This window comes from Equus caballus, chromosome X (genome assembly GCF_041296265.1).
Source record: "Equus caballus isolate H_3958 breed thoroughbred chromosome X, TB-T2T, whole genome shotgun sequence".
Classification (NCBI taxonomy): Eukaryota; Metazoa; Chordata; class Mammalia; order Perissodactyla; family Equidae; genus Equus; species Equus caballus.
In genome coordinates this window covers 105,768,141-105,781,920 of record NC_091715.1, presented here as the reverse complement: position 1 = coordinate 105,781,920, position 13,780 = coordinate 105,768,141, and the positions used below count along the sequence as shown (strand labels likewise).

At 47.2% G+C, this 13,780-nt stretch overlaps 1 protein-coding gene across 2 annotated transcripts; it reads right to left on the bottom strand.

Annotated features, from left to right (window-relative positions):
• Positions 1 to 1,866: 1,866 nt before the first annotated feature.
• Positions 1,867 to 4,710, bottom strand: CLDN2 (claudin 2). Of its 2 annotated transcripts, XM_014729066.3 has the most exons (2): positions 4,077 to 4,710; positions 1,867 to 3,965 (listed from the first exon to the last, which is right to left on the bottom strand). In XM_014729066.3, the coding sequence occupies exons 1-2, from the start codon at positions 4,527 to 4,529 to the stop codon at positions 3,837 to 3,839; spliced, it is 582 nt and encodes a 193-aa protein (XP_014584552.1). In that variant the 5' UTR covers positions 4,530 to 4,710; the 3' UTR covers positions 1,867 to 3,836. The 2 variants fall into 2 exon arrangements, with proteins under 2 accessions (XP_014584552.1, XP_023489670.1); XM_023633902.2 differs by having other exon boundaries at positions 1,867 to 4,529.
• Positions 4,711 to 13,780: the final 9,070 nt, after the last annotated feature.

Genomic DNA, 13,780 nt, shown 5'->3' with positions numbered 1-13,780 from the left:
ATCACATGGCAGTGGGTCGCTAGAGCCCCAAGGGGGAGAAAACATGAGTCACACTATTATCAGAGGAATGAGGGAGGGGAGAAACATCTCTCCTTGTGCAAGGGTCAGAGCCATGAGGCTGGGGCATAAACACAGCAGCCTTCACTATCCCCTCAGCCTACCATAATCTAAATTACTTTATGATGGATGGCAGTGGAGTGAGCTGAAAGCTGTTCGACTTGGACCCACACTCAGGGAGATTTCTAGGAAACTATTTAGAGCAAGGCTTTTCTTGCTCAATCAGCCAAAGGGAATAGTTGCTCTTTGTCGGGTCTGCCCTGGTTTTTCTAGTTGAGGAGGATGAAATTCTAACTCCTTCCATAGAATCTTCCCAGATTAAAAGGAAGGAGGACCTCCCAGGCCAGCCTCATCCTAAGATGAAGGGAAGCTCTGTGCCCTGTTTCCCTCAGAAGCCCTTATATTCCAGTAGCAGGTAAGGACAGAAGGGCTGCAGGAATCTGAAGAGCAACAGGCACTCTTACACCTTCTGGGACAGAATTCCAGATTCACTTTGCTGTGAGAAGAGTTTCCAAGCTTATGTTCAGACTCTGACACTCTGTGACTTTAAGAAATTTACTCACTTCTCCGGGCCTCCATTTTGTCTCCCATAGCGGACTTGCTTCATTGGAGCGATTTGGAGGATGCAATGAAATCATGGATCTGAAAATGCTTTGGCCGTCAGGTGGTGGGTCACCAGAGCCCATAGCAGGCTGCTGCCCACTCAGCATAGCAGAGTCAGCAAGGCAACCCCATCTTCCAACCTGCAGTGACCCCCTTTCATAGGCTCTGGGGTTCCTGGTGCCAGACCAGAAACATGACCTCTTATTAAACTTCTCTTCGGAGAGCCCTTTCTCTCTACCCTTATTCTTACCTGAAATGGATGCTGGGGTCCTAACCTCTGCACCAGAGAAGGCCCACTTCAGGAGTGCAAGGGTAGTGCCTGTTCTAACAGGCTCCTGTGTGCCAAGGCCCACCAGGTCCAGGGGCTGGGCAAGCTATAGGGCCCCATTATTGTCAGTGTTGCCACAGTTAACATCTTTATGAATTAGGCTTTGTTGATTGCCAGTGAGGTTAGAACAGGGCCAAATCATTGGCCTCCCAAAATCCCATGCCTCCATAGAAAGGTGAATGGGAATTGAGGTGTCTTATTCAAACGTAAGTTTGACATCCCCCATGATGGGACAGCTAGCTGGGCCCCAGGCTGGGCAGCTGGCTGGCACAGCAGGAAGAGCAGTTCCAGGTAACACACTCAGTGAATTGGTCCTGCTCTCCCAGAGCCCCCTCACAGGAGACCAGGAGAGCCTGTGTGTGCCCAGTATTACCTTGCTGGCCATAAGTTGTTTGCCTCAGGTGGCTTGGGGACCTCTAGCAGGCTCTTCCTATTGCCTGCAAATATTGTTGCACCAGCAGAGTCCTATTTGGGGAGTCAGGAGACTGGGGCACTAACGCCAGCAGTGTGGCCCTGGGAAAAATCTCTTTACTTATGTGGGCCTTAGTTTCTCCATCAGCCTAATGGCAATTATCAGGTGTATTTCACTTTCCTCACAATGGTGGTTTGGAGAATGAAAAGAATAAACAAACACACAGCCATTTAGTAAATAAATGAAACAATTGTTGTGAAGAGGGAGGAGTCCTGGGCAAGATAAAAAGGTTAAAGTTTCCCTGGGGAGGAGGGATGTCTTGCTTTCTTAATCTGTCCAGTAAAGTCTAGAATTTTCTATACACCCAGTGGGGAGAAAAGCCAGTTTCCATCCTACCCTCCCCTTAGCCTAATTCTCTCCATCACACCTGTACTGTCTGGGCCCCTTTGAATTAATAAAACAGTTATTCAATCAACAAGTATTTATTGATCACCTACTGTGTGCCCAGCACTCTTACAAATAGTCTGGAGGATACAAAGAGGTTTCTAAGATATGGCCCCTACCCTCCAAAAGTTTACAATGTACTTGTGAAATCAGATACACACACATGAAAAGATAACTATCCATTAAAAATTCTCAATGATAGGCATCAAAGAAGCAATTTTTACATTGAAGATGGTGTGGGGGTGGGTAGGAGAGGGATGGAGTGGTCAGAGGAGACTCAGTGCAGTACATGGCGCTGAGCAAGTTCTCCAAGCATGAGAAAGACTCGACTAAAGGGAGAGGGCCTTCCAGCTTGGGAGAACAGCTTTAACATAGGCAAGAAGGTGGAAACATGAAAGGCATGTTAAAGACAATGAATGGGCCCCTTCTGTTGCCACTGAGGTTTGGAGAGGTGTACTGGAGTTTGTCAGAAGCTGGTCACGCTTAGGCTGGTGAGGGAAAATGCCTTTGGTTTGTTTATGACTCCCATCCTCACCCCCACCCCAGGGGAAATGGAGCATTTTCAGAACTTGGAGCTGCCTGGGAACCATTCTCTACTCTCCCATCTCAACTGAAATCCCAGGCAGCGGCTCAGCTATCACTCAGATCAGGGCCACAGCACTTTGGGCATGATTGTTCCATGCTGGAGCCTTTGGATGCCTTCTAGAAACTCTGGAATGTCTGGTGAAGGATAGTGGGGGGAATATGAAGGGTGACAGGGGCCCCATGTGATGCTGCAGTCTTTCAGAGGCTCTGTAGGGTTCTGTGGGTAGACTCTGGAGGCCTATCTCAGCCTTTGAGCTGATTTTCCATTAGGCCTGAAGACTCTCTGGTGAGTTGCCTCTCTCTGGCCTAATAAAAACACCCACTGGAGCCACCACACATGTCTACCCAGCTTCTTAGATACAAAAGTTCTTATTCTTTCTCAGGCAGCATCAAGGAGTGGTATTTTCCTCAGTCCCCCACAGCTCCCACACGGTCATCCCTCAGTCAAGGGCCATCTCTAGAAAAACTAGTTTCCCAGTCCTAAGGAAACCATTATGTAGTGCCCTTAGCCTTCTCATTTAGCAGGAGGCGAGGTCAGAGATAGGCAGGGGCTTCAGTGAGAGTTGGGGCTTCAGCTTCTCAGGCAGTTCCTCAGTGGAATCAGTCCGCTGCCACCCTGAGCTTTCCACCACAGCTTCTTTCCTGATGCTTTCCTCTAGCTGGGGGCTAGATCCCCAACCCACAAGTGTGAGGGAATTATGGGAAGTGCCCTGGGCAGTCATTCTGGTCTTTTTTTGGTCCTTGACTGCCTTCTCTCCCTCTCATCCTGCACCCAGTTGCTCTCTGTTCCCTCGGTACCATGGGATGGCTTTATTTCAGTTCATGCACAAACCAGTCTGGACACTGTAGAGTCATAACAAGAGTGGGATGGAGGCTCCAGGGCTTATTACTGGCCAATCAGTTTCTTTGGAGGGGTGCTTGAGAAGGAGGTTAGAGCCATGCCCATAAAAACCACCGCTCCTCCTTCCTCCCAAGCCCCAGCAATGAGCAAAGAGCCAACCTCCACCAGAGGGAGGGTCTTTGATCACAAAGAGGATCAGTCAGTGGGATGTGATTAGTGGGAATCTGGATGGATTACCAGGTAAACCAAAGGGCAAAGGGGAGCCTCTATGGCCTGGCCTAGGGTAGGGGGTGGGTTTAAAGTCAAGGGTTGGGGATTCAGCGTAGGGGAGGCCAAGGTGAAGGAAACGGAAAGTCTGGCTTGGCAAGCATCTTGACAATTCAACCTGCATGCTGTCACACCAGCTCCTCTTTCTGCCTTTGCTTGATCCAGTGGCCAAAGTCAGTCTATCCTCAGCAGAAGGTTCTGACATGATCCAGTGGCAAAGTCCCTCATCTGTGGCCCTGGGGGGGCTGTCCACTGGTTTTCACAGACCCAGCCACCCCCCAGCTCTGGCCCCTGGTTCTTCACACATACCCTGTCAGGCTGTAGGAGTTAAACTCACTCTTGACTTTGGGTGGTTGACCAGGCCTTGGAGAGCTCCTAGTGGCGAGGGGCTGGGCCTGGTAGGCATCGTAGTAGTTGGAGCGATTTCCCTGGAGTGGGCAGGAAAAGCAGAGGATGATTCCAGCTATCAGAGAGAACAGGGTGGAAATAATACCCAAGTAAAGAGCCTCTCCAATCTCAAATTTCATGCTGTCAGGTACCAGTGGGGAGTAGAAGTCCCGCAGGATCCCATGAAGATTCCAGGCAACAGGGATGAAGCCTAGGAGGCCTCCAAGGATGAAGAAGACTCCGCCCACTACCGCCACTCTGTCTTTGGCTCGGGAGTCCTGGCAGAAGACTGTGCATCTCATGCCCACCACAGAGATAATGCAGGCCAACGAAGAGATTGCACTGGATGTCACCATCATTGCCTGGGCTGCCTGGATGTCAGCAGGCAGGCCTAGAAGGGTGCTGTAGATGTCACACTGGGTGATGCCTGTGCTGTGTGTGGCACACTCCATCCAGAGGCCCTTGGAGAAGCCGACTGCTGTCACAATGCTGGCACCAACATAAGAGCTTGTTCGCCAGCTGGGGAGCAGCATGGCAACCAGGGTGCCCAACAGCCCCAGAAGGCCCAGGATGTAGCCTACAAGTTGGAGGCCAAGAGAGGCCATGGCAGACCTCTCAGTAGAAGCGTCTTAGGGCCTGCTCCCTTGTCTTCTGGCTGCAGCTTTTGCTCCTTGGGTCCCGGCCTCTAATCCCTCATTTCAGAGTGTCTCTGCCAGCCCGACTTCTCTCCTCCTTACAAGTGTCTGTGGGTGGCCACAAGCAGGCTCAAGAAGGCATCTGGAAGACCTAAAAAATATCCATAAACCAGATTAAATATTGACCAGAAGCTTATGAGAAACCAGAAAATGCTGGATGCCTTTTGACCTTTGTTATCTTTAGAAATAACACATGAGAAAGAAAAAAAAAAAAACTTTGAATGTGTAGCCAAAATGTCATCACCTCCTGCGTAGGCACATGCCTTAGGTTGGCAGCCAGACAAAGCCAGGGGCCAGACAGGTGGCTGCTTTCCGAGAAGGTGATGATGGCATTGGCGGTTGTGCTGGTTGCATTAACTCCAGGTCAGGCCGTTGGCTGGCACAGTTCTGTCTCCAAGGCCCACTGTTTAATGCATTGCTCAGCAACCGTGCCTCAGGGCCCCTCAATTGCAGACTGAGGCCAAACTCCACAAGGCTGGATCAGGAGGAACAGGTCTTAGGATATAGCCTTGGACTCCAAGTTACTAGAGGCTTCTTGAATCTTCAAGGGCCTAGAGAGCAGTGGTCTAGACCTGGGTCATCTGCCCATGGTGAAAATTTATTCCAGGGCAGCTTGGGGCAGGCAACAAAGCCTTCTGTCCACACTACGAGAGTTCACATCCTCCCGGCCCTGCCCAAATCCCCCTCCCCAGGTTAGACTAAGGCCTCCTGCATGTATAACACACCCAGACATTTCCTGTTTGCTCTCCTAATAGATACCCCACGAGTCCTAAGCCTCCCAGATGCTGTGGGAGTATTTTGGAGCAAAGATTATTCCGGCCCCAGTGGAAAACCCTGAAATTCTCTAGGCTGTCTGTCAGGGGCACTAAGATGGACAGAGGGAAGGAAAGCTGCTCTAGAATAGAGGGCTTTCTAAGAGGTGGGCATCTGAGCCAATTCTTTAGAATCTCAGAGCTGTCCAGGATTTTGCAGTGTTCAAGGAGCACGCCCCGACTCTTACCAAGGTTCAAGACACTAAGGGCTAAGGGTACATCCTCCTCCCCATCATCTACAAGACCCTCTAGCACACTAAATTTTCAACCCACCGCAATCTGGCTATTCCACTTTAGCCTTCTTCAAGATTTCTCTTTCCCTACTCATCCCTTAAATGTGAGTATTCCTCAGAAGTCCATCCTTTTCTCAATCAACACTCTGTCCCTAAGCAAACGTATCCACCCCCATGACTTAATCTCTCACCCATCCACTGGCACTGCCAAATCTGTATTTTCAGCATAGACCTTCCTCCTGAGCTTCAAGACTGTCAGCGCAATCACCTGTTTAAAACACCCACTGAGAAATGTCAGAGGCACCTCAAGTTTGACATGTTCAAAAAGGAACTCATCAGCCCCCATCACACCCCTCCCCAAACAGTTCTTCCCTGGGTTCCCCACGGTCGCTAACTGATACCTGTATCCATTCCCTTGCACCTGGCCAAAATCCTGGGCGTGATCCTTGAGAGAGAGGTGGCTCTCTCATGCTTATCCTTCACCTTCTACTGTCACTGTCTCACAAGTTCTGCCTCTTGAATATACCTCAAATCCATGGCACTCTTCTCTCCATTTCCACTGCTGTGTCCCCAGTTCAGGGCTTCGTCATTCTCTCTCCCTTGGACTACAGCAACGACTTTTTAACTGGTCTTACTTCCAATCTTGCCTCCTCCAGTTCTTTCTCCACACTGTTGCTAAGGTGATCTTTCAACACATTAATCTGATCAAGTCACTACTCTACATAAAACATTCCGGTGTCTCCACATCGGTTAAAGAATAAAGTCCAAACTTGTTTGTATTCCATGACCTATCAAACTTCATCTCTTGCCATTCCCCTCCTCATACTCTCTACTCTTGCTGAACTAAATTACTTTCAGTTCCCCAGTCATGTCATATAGTTTTTTGTTTCCAAGCCTGAGCACAGGCTGTTCCTTCTATGCAGAATGCCTGGCATTCTCTCTCTGTTTAGCACTTTCTCATTCTTTAGAGCTCAGCTCAGCTGTCTCTTACTCTAGCCTGGAGCAAGTGCCCCTCCTCTATGTTCCTGCAGTAGCTGGTGTTTAGTTACCTCCATCATAGTAATGATAATAATGATAATAGCAACATTTATGTAGTGTTTCCTATGTGACCATTACAAGCACTCTACACATGTTAACTCATTTAATCATCACAACAATGCTTTACGTTGGGTACTAATAATCCCTATTGTATAGATGAGGAAACTGAGGTACAGATAGTACTTATTGAACTATATTGTGATTTCTTGTTTAAATCCTTATTCTATCCCCACTAGTCTGTGAGCTACTTGAGGGCAAGGACTGTATCTTACTCATCTCTGTATCTCAAGTGCCTCACAATGCGCTACCCAGAGCAGGTATTCAAAAATGTCCTCTTAACGAATGAACAAAAGTAGTTAAAAGTAGTCTGAGGGACTATAAGATATGGACTTCCAAATGAGTCAATGACACTTCAGTGTAAGGTACCAGAGCTGCCCAATGTTGGCAAAGAAGATTGAGAGGGGAATCAGAAAGAGGGAAATGAAGAGAGAGACAGAGAAAGAGACAGAGACAGAGAGACAGAAAGCGGAGAGAGAAACACAGATAAGGAGAGAGACAGAACGATAAAAACAGAGACAGAGACAGAAAGAGAAAAACAGAGACAGAGTAAAAGAGACAGACAAACACAGAGAGAAACAGAGTTTGACGATTTTATGTGTATAATTCCGTGTTGAATATCATGTCTCTGTCCAAATTCTAAACAATTTGAGGGAGGAAACCATATATTAAGTTTCTGTTGTGCCTCTGCAGCTTTGGGCACACAGTTGATAGTCAATGCTATTCATCAGTGACGGATGTCACCATGCCAACGTTGATGCAAAGCAGTGCGGAGCAGGAGTCAATAAACATTGATGGGAGGTGGGGAGGGAAATCTAGTTTGAATCTCAGTTCGGTCACTTGCCAGCTGTGACACTTCACAAGTCCTTTCCAGGCATTGGTTTTCTTATTGCTAAACTGGGCACGATTCTACCCATCCTGATCAGAACTGCGCCTCTCAGTGGGGCCGTCAGTGCTGCTTGGAAGTCCTTCTACTTCTCCCTGGTAAGTGTTTTTAGTGACTACTTCAAATACTTACCTTTTTTTTTAGCTCCCTAACCTACCTCCTCCCTGTGCAGCTATTACCCTATCCTCATCATTCTCTTTGAAGCCAAGATTCTTAAACAAGCCATTTAATATTGACGTCTCTATTTCCTCCCCCTCCCACTCACTGCTCAACCCTCTGCAGTCTGGCTTCTGCCATTAGCCCTCCACTGAAAATGTTCTCACCAAGGTTGCCAACAATTTCCTTGTCCCCATATCCAATGGTCATATCCCTGTCATGTCATCTTGTCCCTCTCTTTCACAAAACTGTCTTCTCTCTTGTTTTCAGTAACTCCAATCTCAGTTTTCCCTGCCCCTCAAAATGAGGCTTCTAGGTCTCCTTTATAAATTCCTCTTCTTCCGCCCACTCTATAAATCTGACTACTCCCCCCAAGGTTTCATCTAGACTTCTAGACTTCTCTTCTTATTCTTTACATTCTCCACGGGTGACCTCATCCACTCTGTCTCTGTGCCAGTGACTGCTGAATTCGTACCTCTGGCACAAATCTCTCTCCTAAACTCAAGATTTGTATATTCAACTGCATTTGGAATGACCCCACTGGAATGTCTTAATGGTACCACAAATTTGACATTTGCAAAGCTGAAATCATCTGATCTCTTCACCCCCAAACTATTCCTCACACAGCTATCCCGGTGGGACCACTGCTCATCCAGCAATTCAAGCCAGTCATCCTTGTTTCTTCACCTCTTCTTGGCATACAAACAATTATGAAATCCTATCAGATCTACCTTCAAAATATATCCTGAATGCATCCCCTTCTTTCCATCTCTACTGCCTAAACTTTAGTTCAAACCATATCTCGTGTCCATTTGGAATCTCATAGGTACCTCAAACTGGTCTCTAATTCCACTTCTGCTCTGCCCCTATAATGAACTATCCATCCAGTAGTCAAGGATCTTTCTAAAATGGAAATTGAATCATAAGTGCCACCCAACCTCTTTGCCATGCTCAAAAATCTTCAGGACCTCTCAATTGCTTTCAGGATGAAGTTCAAACTCTCTAGCCCAGAAAAACCAGGAAAGCCCTCCATTGTCTGATTTCTGCTGTTCTTCCCAGCCTCATCTCCCACCAGTAACCTCCAACCTCATGCTTGATGCTCCTTCACATATACACACACAATACACACACACACACACGCGCACACACATGATCTAGCCATACCTGAACATGTGTACTTCACTGAATTTGCCTTTTTCTCCATCTCCAAGCCCTTAAACATCCACCATTTGCTTAGCTGATTGCTAGTTATCCTTCAGGACTCATCCTCTCCTTGAAACCTTCCTTGGACTCCTCTTCCCACCCAGGCTGGGTTAAATACTTTTCCTTTGTACTTTCTAACTATCTATGGCCATTGAGTGTGAGTGAGTGTTGGTAAGCTACCTTGAGGTGTTTGGAGAGAAGACTTTCTGCCTCCCAGAGGAGCGGCTCTTGCTTTCGTCTTCCTGGGATGGTGGTAGAAGAGCCCAACATGAGTTTCCCATGGGAACCAACAGTATCCACAAGAGGAGAGCCTCTACCTAGAGCCAATCCTGACTCAGTAGGAAAGTGGTTTGGGGCAGGGGGAAGGCGGAGTCAAAAAAATGCCATCACTAAGGTTTGGAATCTCTAGAGAGCCTGACTTGGCATAGCTGGGCAGGAGGAAGGACAGGTTGTTGGAGCTTATTCAATTGGGAGAAATTGCACAATGGGGGTCTGCTTTTCAGCCAGGGTCAGCAAGGCAGTGGTGAACAAAATAGCAAGTGGTTGAGTGGTGGGCCCTACTAGAATCTGCTTTTGTTAGTGTGATGAGGAGTAGAGGGTTTAGAGAAAGAGTCCTGGCCTGAGAATCAAAAAGTTAGCTTCTCATCTTGGTTCTGCCTGGAACCTGTTGAAGAAGTCCCTTAACTTCTCCAGGCCTTAGTTTGCTCACCTCCAAGTTTTGAGTCTCAAATAAGGTAATGGGGACAGGAAACCATTTTCACAAATATAGAAGACTGAATAGCTGTTATTAGAAGCAGTCAGTTTAAAAGAAACTCCTCTCTTTGAGGGATCCTCCTAGAAACCAAGCCCTGGCTCCTTTGGAAGAACAGAGAACTCTAGGCCTTGCCAGCTGAATTTGTCTTCCGGGCATGAGGCCAACACACTCCATGGCCCAAGGGCTGGGCAAAAGGCTTCATTTAGGATCCTTACCTAATCTTCCTTAGGGGAGGGATTGGAACTGCAGGAGAGGATTAGGAGGGTCAAGACTAAGAGCAGCTCCTGAATTAACCCCTTCTTGCCTGGGTACTTGCCCTGCTAGGCTTATTTCTTGCACCAAGAGTCTTGTGCATGGTACCTCTTCTGTGGGGGCATCCTCATGAGACTGAGTAGAACAGCACAGGTGGGGTTCTAACGCTCAGGGAAGGACCCGATGTGGCATCCTGTGCGCGGTGGAGGCCATCGCAGCCCTCTTCTGTCGGTCAGCCTCATTCCTCCATTCCTTGATTTCACAGCCCCTCACAGGAATCTGAGACACTTGCTTTCCTCTCTGCACCTCACCTCCAGCTGCCGAGCTGGGCTCTAGTAGGTGGCAAAGCCATTCCCTTAAAGCCCTACTTTCTGGAAAGTTTGTCCTTGGAGCAGTTCACCTTTCCTTCTGCATCAGTTGATGGATGACAGCTCCAGGAACTACAACTGGATTGAGAGATTTTCTAATTGCTTTAAAAAGAAATTTATTTTTGGCCTGATCCTCAAAGAGAAGCACTGTCACTTTAGAACGCTAGAAAACACCGAAAAGCAGAACTGAGAAAACAGACATCACCTACAATCTCCCCAGCTATAAGCGCTGTTAATGTTTTGGTTCCAACTCCATTTTCAAAGAGGACAGTTGAAGAGAATAATGTCTCAGCCCAAAGAAGAAATTTCTTTTTTCAATTGAGATATAATTGACACATAACATTGCATTAGTTTCAGGTGTACAACATAAACATTTGATATATGCATATATTGCAAAAAGATCACCACAATAAATTTAGTTATCATCACCACACAGTTACACATTTTTTTTTCTTCTGATGAGAACTTTTAAGATCTACTCTCTTAGCAACTTTCAAATATGCAATACAGTATTGTTAACCATTATCACCATGCCGTACATTACATCCCCAGGATTTATTTGTCTTATAACTGGAGGTTTGTACCTTTTGACCACCTTCAGCCATTTCACCCACCCCCCCACCCACCACCTCTGGCAACCGCCTACCTGTTCTCTATATCTATGAGCTCGTGGGGTTTCTTTTGTGTTTTTTTCGATTCCACATATAAGTGAGATCATACAGTATTTGTCTTTCTCTGTCTGACTTATTTCACCTAGCATAATGCCCACCAGGTCCATCCATTTTCATCGCAAATGGCAGCATTTCGTTCAAAGAAGGAATTTCTAATGACAGACTTGCAGACCAGTGGGGGGAAAGTATTTAAGGGCTTGAGGGGGAGATTTTACGACTTCACTCAGAAATCCATCTTCTGCTGACTCCCTGAGCCTTCGTGCCGGGGAAGGCGCTGGAGCTGGCTGAGGAAGCGCTCCTTCCAGTCCTCAGTGCCCCACAGTTAGACAGAGGGGTAAACTGTAGCTGCTTTCCTCCCAGCCTTTTATCTCAGTCCTTTTGCCCTCAAAAGCTCTGTTCAGAAATTATTATCTGATTTGGAGAGTGCTTCCTCAGGCTCTGTAGTTTCAAAGTCTAGAAACTTTGTGGTAACCTTGAGGAAACCAGTACTGCCAACCCAAGTGCTACCTGAATTTTCCCTCCTGTGCCCTTCCCTCGGAAACCCAAGGTGGCCCAGGCTGGCTGCACCATGGGCCAAATTGAGAGCAAAACCAGGAAGCAAGAGCCCACAGGTGAGTTTAAAAGATAGCAAATAAATCAGAATTGAGACACTTACGAAGCAGTTCTTTTACAGAGCCTGGAGGAGGTGTATGGCCCTGGAGAGGGAGGAAGGGATCCTGAGGAAGAGGGGCCCCAGCCGAGGTGATAAAGGATTTCTAATTGTTACCCACAGCTTTGCAAAATACATCTGCAAATCTCAGCCTTGGGTCAGAGACTTATTACAGATCAGAATTAAACCCCCTGGAGGCTGTGGAAGATTGAGGTACTTAAAAAAAAGTTTTGTGAGTTTTGTGTTTTTCTTGTCAGAAACTCCAGCTGGGCTTTTGTGTGGTGACCTTGGGGGGAGAAGGGTTTGGCCCAAGGAGGAATTCGGAACATTCCAGCTTTGGGGGTGGGGTGAGGAGGGGCTCTGTTATGCCCATTAGGTGTCCCTGGCTAGCGGCCCTGAGGCCCAGCAGGAAATAAGCCTCATAAACACAGCCCCGATGAGCTAGTGCCCAAGCAGCCCTGCGCCGCCTACAGCCCTGATGACTCTTCCACCCAGTTTTGTTCTCCTGCAAGCCCCCAGCTCTACCCACCCCTAAGGTTGACCCCAAGGTGCAAGGGCAAACGTATACTGTAGGTTCAGACTTTTGTGACTTCAAAGACCAGGTCCCTACAAGGTGGGACTGAGGTGGCCGTGGTAATTGTGGGCCATCTCTGTACCACACACAGCAGTACCGCACTCTATGTCGTCCGAGTCTCTCAAAAGTTCTGTGGAATAGAGTGTAGCAATTGGGTTTCCTCTCCAAATGAAAAACAAAAACCAACCTTTCCTGCTTTTTTTCTGATTAGAAACAGATGCTATTGCAAAAAAATTCAGAAAATAAAGTATAAAGAAGAAAGTAGAGGTCCTCATAATAGCACCAGCAAGAGGTATAATGTTAATCATTGCTAACATTTTGATGCACTGTAGAAGACATGAATAGACATATTTCTTAGAAAATTGAATCACATTATACCCTACAATTCTGTAACCTTCTATCATTTCTAAATAACGTAACGATATGACATTGACATGGCCCTATTTCCATGTCAAGTAAAAAACAGATCTGCGTCATTCTCTTCTGGCTGCATTGTAGTCTATCACATAAAATATAATGTATTTAACCATTAACTATCAGCTATTGTTGTTATTTCCATTTTTCACTACTATAACCTAGCTTCTTTGCACATAATACTGACAAATTCTAGGGACAGAATTGCTAAGTCAAAGAGTGTGAATGTTTTAAAGGCTAATACAACATATTACAGAAGAAGAGCAGCTATTACCGTTTCCAGATGAGAAAGCCTCGGCCCAATGAGATGAAATGAAGGAATTACCCAGCATCCCAAGCTGAGCAGTAACAGTTAGACCTGAAATCTACATCTCTAGAGGCCTGGCTCAGTAAGCTTTCCTGTGCACCACATTGACTCTGTCCCAGGGAGTCCTATGTAAAAATGAGAAGGCTAGTGGCCACCGTTCATTGAACACATTCTGGGTGTTAGGCACGGTGCTGACGGTTGTCATATACGTTGTCTCACTGAGCTACGGAAGAGCAGAGCCAGGCCTGGGCACCAACCCTCGCCAACTCTGGAGCTTGGCTCCTCATCATTAGGCTCTACTCCGTTTTTGAAGTGATATCAAAGCAGTCAGATTTGTTGCCTAGTGCGAATTCAGTGAGGCAAATCAGAAGTCATGCTCCTTCCCAAGGTGGCTCATAACTGTCCTGCAGGTATGAACGGGGTGCTGATCCCCAGCAATCCTCCTGAGCAGGAGTCTCTCCAGGATGCTACCCCTTGGCAGGCTGGGACAGGCTAAAAGGGCAGTCATGCCTGAGCTCAGGCCTGGGGAGTCTTTGGAGACAAAAGCAAGCAAGACCGAAGGGATGGGAGGGCTAGCAGGCTAATCCTCTAACCAGCTGTGTGACCTGGGGCAGGTCTTCACATCTTTCTCCAGGCTTCACCCAACTGACTTCCCAAGGCAGGGCTAATGAATATGAAAGCATTTTGACAAGTAGAAAATACTGGGTGAGTGCGGGGTAGAATTTGTAGTAGAGGGGCACCTTATCAGCTCACAGTGACTCTGTGCAAGTGAGGATAGGAAAAGGCA